Source organism: Haliotis asinina, chromosome 1, assembly GCF_037392515.1.
Source record: "Haliotis asinina isolate JCU_RB_2024 chromosome 1, JCU_Hal_asi_v2, whole genome shotgun sequence".
Taxonomy (NCBI): Eukaryota; Metazoa; Mollusca; class Gastropoda; order Lepetellida; family Haliotidae; genus Haliotis; species Haliotis asinina.
This window is the reverse complement of record NC_090280.1, coordinates 67282179-67289163: the sequence shown is the minus strand read 5'-3', so window position 1 is coordinate 67289163 and position 6985 is coordinate 67282179. Positions and strand designations below refer to the sequence as shown.

Here is a 6985-nt window from a genome sequence, read left to right as displayed (position 1 = left end):
CCTAAAATGTAGATTTTAAAGGCATTATTCCATTTTTGGTCTCAGTCATGTGACGAATAAAAAAGTTAAAAATCTGTCAAAAATAGAAGTCTTGAGCAAGTACACTGGGATGTTAATGACAAGTTTGAAATGCAATTTGGTATCATCAGCCCAGAGAACATGTCCAAATAACCTAAATTTTAGATTTTAAAGGCATTATTCCATTTTTGATGACAGTCATGTGACGAATAAAAAAGTTAAAAATCTGTCAAAAATAGAAGTCTTGAGCAAGTACATTGAAAAGTTAATGACAAGTTTGAAATGCAATTTGGTATCATCAGCCTAGAGAACATGTCCAAATTCCCTAAAATGTAGATTTTAAAGGCATTATTCCATTTTTGGTCTCAGTCATGTGACGAATAAAAAAGTTAAAAATCTGTCAAAAATAGAAGTCTTGAGCAAGTACACTGGGATGTTAATGACAAGTTTGAAATGCAATTTGGTATCATCAGCCCACAGAACATGTCCAAATTCCCTAAAATGTAGATTTTAAAGGCATTAATCCATTTTTGATGACAGTCATGTGACGAATAAAAAAGTTAAAAATCTGTCAAAAATAGAAGTCTTGAGCAAGTACATTGAAAAGTTAATGACAAGTTTGAAGTGCAATTTGGTATCATCAGCCCAGAGAACATGTCCAAATTCCGTAATCTGTAAATTTTAAAGGCGTTATTTCAATATATTGTTAAGGTGATGTGACAAATAAGATTGTTCATAATCTCTCAAAATTTGAACTATTGACTAGGTAGAATCACAACTTCTTAACAAGTATGAAATGCTCTTTACTGTAATAAGCTTAGAGAACATCTTCAAAATTCCATAAACTGTAGGTGTTAAGGGCAATGTTCCATTTCTGGTCAAGGGTGTATGACAAATAGAAATAGTTAAAAACCTCGGAAAGTAAGAACTTTTGACCCAGTACATTCAGAAATTGACCACAAGTTTGGAATGTAATTTACTATCATCTGTACAAAGGAAATATTGAAACTCCATAAACTGTAGGGTTTGCATGCTTTATTCCAAGTGCATGGGACTAATGATTCATGTATAATGCAGAGTCAATTAAAAAGAAAGGTACAGCATCATTAAGGATGGGTATCCCAGAAACTACAAGTAATTCCAGTTACTTGTATTATTTATTTCACCAGATTATTTATGTCACCATGACATGCAGTATCACTGTCACAGTTCTTAGGTACTGATTGTTGAAGTTGTATGAACCACCAGTGGCTACCACATCAGTACCTAATGTAAACACCCCTTGTACAGACATCCTCTGTCAGTTTTCTCCTCATATTGACAATCAGTCATCAAATCAGCAGGATTAGAATGTGCTCCATATTTTGTTTCTGTTGGCCTTTTTGTGACAGGTAGCTTCCTATCATGAGTTCATAACAAAATACCAGATTATTTTATAGCCCTGGGGCTTGTTTTATAGTGGTAGCTAAGCTCTTGCAAATACAAAGGGTATAATGTTCAGTGTCATAGAATTGTAAATACCATATACTGACACATTCATTGTTGGTTAGCCAATGGCATTACCTGTTTGTTGGATTCTTTTCGACAGGTATGTGTCTATACCAACTTAATGACTTTAGTACTACATATCATTATGTTTAACATGGTATTCTTCAAGTCTACTACTTGGGAAGATATGCAGCACTGTTTTGTTTTGTAATAAAACACCTTCAACAAAATTGATTTCTTTTGTCATTTTATGGGAAAATGTGACAATGGTTATGTTTTACCTGGCCAGCTGACGCTCTACAACATTTCTGAATACACAGACAAGTAACACCATGATTTGGACAGAAAATGTCCACTGTGACATGTTCACCAAGAACATGATTCAGCTGTCAGTGTTCAGCTGCATTTATAGGATGCCACAGATATTACCTCAATGCAAATATTTACAGTTGATATCCTCGATTGTGATGTGACTGGTATGATATGAGGCATCATAAACAACTACCTCTCATTTTACACTTTATTCACATTTTCAAAAGCTGTCCCAAACATGTAAACTTCTGATGTCTTAAGAGTCACATGTGCATGTGGTACCTCTTGTAAAATGTACTAAAGGTGTCCTTAGAAACGTGCTTCTCATGATGTATAAGCACACCTATATTTCAAGTTTATTATTAAAGAACATGACACATAACCCAAGCATTGATCACCAAACACCAAATTCAGCTCCAACACTGGGAAAGTCTGCAAACAACCCACCACACTGCTGAAAGTGTGTGTATGGTTTTACTTCACATTTAGCAATATTCCAGCAATATCACGATGGGGGACACTGGACTTGGGTCTCATGATGATCAAACACTTTATAACCACCCATGCTAAAGGAGTATAATTCATGCTCTCAAATTTTCTTCAGGTACATGCTCACCCATACTGCTTAGTGGAAACAAAACAGGCTCAGTGCTGAGGAAAATGTATATACTTTATATATTCTTTGGTTTTATGAATTTCCTGGAATCACTGACTGATTATATAAACTGTAATTATGACTTGACAACAACAACACTCAATTTCCATGTCAAACTCTTTCATACAACGATACATAACTGATACAGTTTCATGAATGTACAGTGGTAAACATGTACAAGGAGTGCTTTCATTGATTTTGTCCATGCCAACCCTGGGGGTCACTTGGTAGACTTACTTTGGTGTCATAAAGAACATCATCACCCCGCCCCAGCGGCAAATTATCAACGGTACCTTACATAATTACGATCGATTTCTTAACAAACATTGGGACATGTCTTTATTTTCCGTAGTATTGAAATGGTAGTTAGGTTGAAATACACTCTCATTGCACGCTTATCAACTTAACACGACTGAGCAGAAGTAAACCGAATGCTGTTCAACTGAGAAGTTGTGCGTAAGAAAGACGTACGACCTGGTCACATAAGCTCCGCCCACTAATGATTATTCATGTTCAGTCGGGACTTAAGACCTGTCGGGGTTTAAGGGCTCTACACACGTACACCGAGAATATAAAAACAATTGTAGACGACCTACATTAAAACAACCAGAATATCACAGATACAAAAGTCAAACTAGCCTGTAAATCTAAAACTACAGACAATACAATATGTAGCAGGCTACAGATCGCCAACAACCGAAGGCAGATCACCATCCCAAGGACCATGGGATTTACGGTACGTTTGCTTCCTACAAGGAGCTAGATTTACGCCATCACTTCAGCCACTGGCGGTTGTGTTATTTATGTATTTACAAAACTTATCAAACAAATCAATTTCTTTTAAAAACCTAATAACTGAACATCTAACATATGAAATAGATCCTTGACTGACGAAAAGAAAGCCGAAAAGAACTAACGACAGTGCACAAGATAATAAGTAATGAATGGCGATCATAGGTTGATAATTTGCTGACCTACAAACGAGCAACTGCTTCAAATAATAACCTCTGCAACACACATTACTGTTCCTTTACCCAGAAGTACGTCTACAAGTCAGATATTATAGATTCATTAAAATTAGGGAATTCACAAAAAGGCATTGTCAAGATAATAGTTTTTCTGTAACTGAATCTAAAACAGGAATCTATTCAAGTGGTGTTTGATGGCCAAATTATTTCAGTTGCGGAAAACGCGAAATAAAACTATACACACAAGACATAGATATCGATTTGAGCTGTGAGTGCAGGTTTGCGATTGTTACTGGCAATACCTTTAAAGCAGTTCGAAGTACCGTAATAATAATGGCCATATGTGTTCGTCTTATCTATGGCTAAATCTGTCATATTCGCCAGCATCTTCAGGAACTATGTAAGCTGCGGTCTATGCGGGTGGCACTGGCACTGTAAGTCCACATGACTTATTATTGGCATATAACCTGCCGTCATATTGTACTGTTTTCAAAAGTAAATTAGTTTTAGATTTTCAGGCTACTTTTAAACACCAACTGTGATACTCTAGTCATTTTACAGTTCTTTCACTGTAAAAAACCACTGTAATTTCATGTTGAAACGACTGTAAATAAAAATAACGTCGACATGCACTTAAGCGTTGCATCGTGGGATACTAATCCGGGTTATCGGGCCTCGCGACGTAGCGTCACCGGTCCGCCATGTTGTACTGGTTAGAAGTTGACAGCCGCGGGAACTCAAAATTCATGATTAGCAGGTAAAGGCAAAGGGTGTGACAGGAAGAGACTTTCCATGGGGCGGTGGTAGAGTCAGTGCTCCTAAGTACGTACGGTCTAGGTTGTCAAACGAATGCGCCGCTTACTTGCAGTACCAGTTTGGGAGCGTCGTATACCAGAATGAAGCTTATCCAATGGGGAGTCTGAACATAGAAACCGGTTCATTATATGGGCTTCAGTTTATCGTCCCTGTTAAATTTTCTACGCAAACGTATAGGCCCCTAATGCCGTACGGATTCACCGTAATACCGTACACCTAACCCCTCAATATCGTACAGGGTGCTCAATACCGTACACACAGCTAGTGTAGTGAATTATATATTATCAAATATTGAATTTCTATACAAAAACAATGTTTTGTACTGCACTTTGTAAGCGTTTGTGAATAAAGCGCACAGTGTCTCTCTTGGAGGCGTGCATAGATATTTCATTGACTGACAGGATAATATGCCCACCCACTAATCAAGGAGCTGTAATAGTGTTGTTGCCAATGATGACATGGCGAAACTTGAAATAATTCGCTATAGGTAGCTTTTGTGTTCACACAAACAAAATTCGTATCATACATTATTTAATAACGAGTGAAATACATGTACAAAATGAAACCGTGGAGGCATGAATGATGATGATAATAATTTTTATCCCAAACGATAAAACAGAGCAATTTGTTCTCGTCATCATACTTTACACACACTTTGAGTCACTGTGGGAGAATCAATTATCATTCTTTTTAAGTTTTTGTTTAAGTTCTCTCTGCTCTTTTCTGGCCTTTTTTTTCTGCTTCATTTTTCCGTTTCTGCTCAACTTTCTTTCTTTTCATTTCAATGATATGATCGCTTGTCAATATTCTGTGTGAGGTCAGCTTTCTGGGATTGACTTTGCCTTCTGAAGTTTTAGTTTCAGGCAAAGAAAATTCCTTGTTTACTGCCTCCAGTTGTCTAAGAGACATCCCTTCATCACTTGCAATCTCTACAATCATATTGCCAGATTCATCAAATGAAGAAGGGACGTCTCCACTGAGAACAGAGAGTATAAATTCCTCAGCTGTCAAGACCTCTGCTCCCTCAGGAAGGTCAGGCTCCTGCGGAGCGGATGTTGATGGTGTCTGATCGGGAGTCGCTGCAACTTTACGTGTAACTGCATCATTGGCAGCTTCGGGGGTTTCAGGGTTGGCTACTTTGGAGTTTGATGTGGAAGCTTTATCAAATGGTTGAGATGGTGCAAAGGCTGATCTGGGGATGGCTGTGGGATTGAAGGGAAATATCCCACATTTCCTGAAGCCATTGATAATGTTGCTGGCGGTGAATGCTTTGTCATAAGCAGCTCTGAATAACCTCGGCCACTCCCACTTACAAACGATGTTGTTGGGGCTGCTGCTCATATACTCCGAACATCCAAAGCTCCATTCCCTACTAAACGAACTAAATACAGTTTTATCTAGCGGACAGAGCCACTGGGTCGTGTGGGGAGGGAACGCGAGAACTGTAATATTATTCTCGCGTGCCTTCTCCAGAAAACCCAGCGTCTCGTGAGATGAATGGCTGTCAAGGATGATCAGCTGGGGTCTCTCTGAGCCGCAATACCTGAGAAAATGGTCTTCAAACCATCTCTCCCCCAGCTGATCCTCCATCCATGCTCTCTCCTGGTATGTATACACAGTACCTGGAACACCGAGTTTTGTGTTATAGGCACCCAAACTTCTTTGGGTTTTCCCTTTCACAATGGCCATTGGCGGTATGGTGTTCCCTGTGGCATTAACACAGGCCAGCACCGTAACTCGGTCTCGGTCATTTCCGACTCGGCCAGGAATGTTTTTGATGCCGGTTTCAGCAAAAACTTTCGCTGGCCGGTGAGTCAGAGGGACCCCAGTTTCATCTATGTTCCAGATTAATTGTGGTTTCTGGCTTAAACCTAGGGTATCTATGATACCACCTAAAGTTTCAAAATACTTGTCCACGATGATGGGGTTCAACATCCTTGCTCTCACTGTGGATAACGCCACTGGAGTTCTGAGCTTCACGTCAGGGTGACGTTTTAGGAAGCCCGCTATCCACTTCTTGCCAGGAATACCCCCTTTAAATGGATTTTTAATACCCAGCTGTTTGCAAATTCGAGACACCTTTATAATTAACTGACGTCGAGTAATTCCGAAACCCTGCAACGCAGCTAATTTCAGTTTTCTAGCAATGTCATTTTCAAGGTCTGCGGAGATGGTTGGTGGACGCCCAAGATGCAAGTCGCCTTCAGATTTTCCTGTGACGCGGTCTGATATGGTCATGACGGGCACACCGTGCTTTTTGGCCGCCTTCCGGAACGACATGCCCATATGTACATCGTTAATTGCCATTTGAAGGTCCTCTTTTGTATATGTTCTTTTCTTCCCCATCTAGAAAAGTAACAATAGTAGCTTAATTCTAATAAAAAGACCAAAACCTTCATGACTGAACAAGATATTCATTTATTTCAGTAACAACCACAGTGTTGTAAAACTTCCATAATGGTTTTCATATCCTGTTGGAGATCATAATGGTTTTGTATATAATACAAGACCTGACGCGCAAGGTGCATCATAGACATTTCACCGTGTATCTCCCCTGCTGGTGTTTTAGTATATGGCAAATTACAAGGGCCACAGCATTTCCGTAAAACATGTTGTCCATGCTGTGCAGAAGCAGTTCCTTTATAATTTCAGCCTCTGACTCGAAATACACATCGTCAATTAGAATGTTTTTGATAGCGATCTTTCCAAAATCAACACCCGTAAAGAT

General features: G+C 39.1%; 1 protein-coding gene across 1 annotated transcript; it reads right to left on the bottom strand.

Annotated features, from left to right (window-relative positions):
* Positions 1 to 4959: 4959 nt before the first annotated feature.
* LOC137274743 (tigger transposable element-derived protein 6-like) lies at positions 4960 to 6603 on the bottom strand. Its single transcript, XM_067808085.1, has one exon. The coding sequence runs from the start codon at positions 6601 to 6603 to the stop codon at positions 4960 to 4962; it is 1644 nt and encodes a 547-aa protein (XP_067664186.1).
* Between the last annotated feature and the right edge of the window lie 382 nt (positions 6604 to 6985).

Coding starts and splice junctions, on each gene's coding strand:
- LOC137274743 (XM_067808085.1), bottom strand. CDS start 6,603: ATGGGGAAGAAAAGAACATATACAAAAGAGGACCTTCAAATGGCAATT.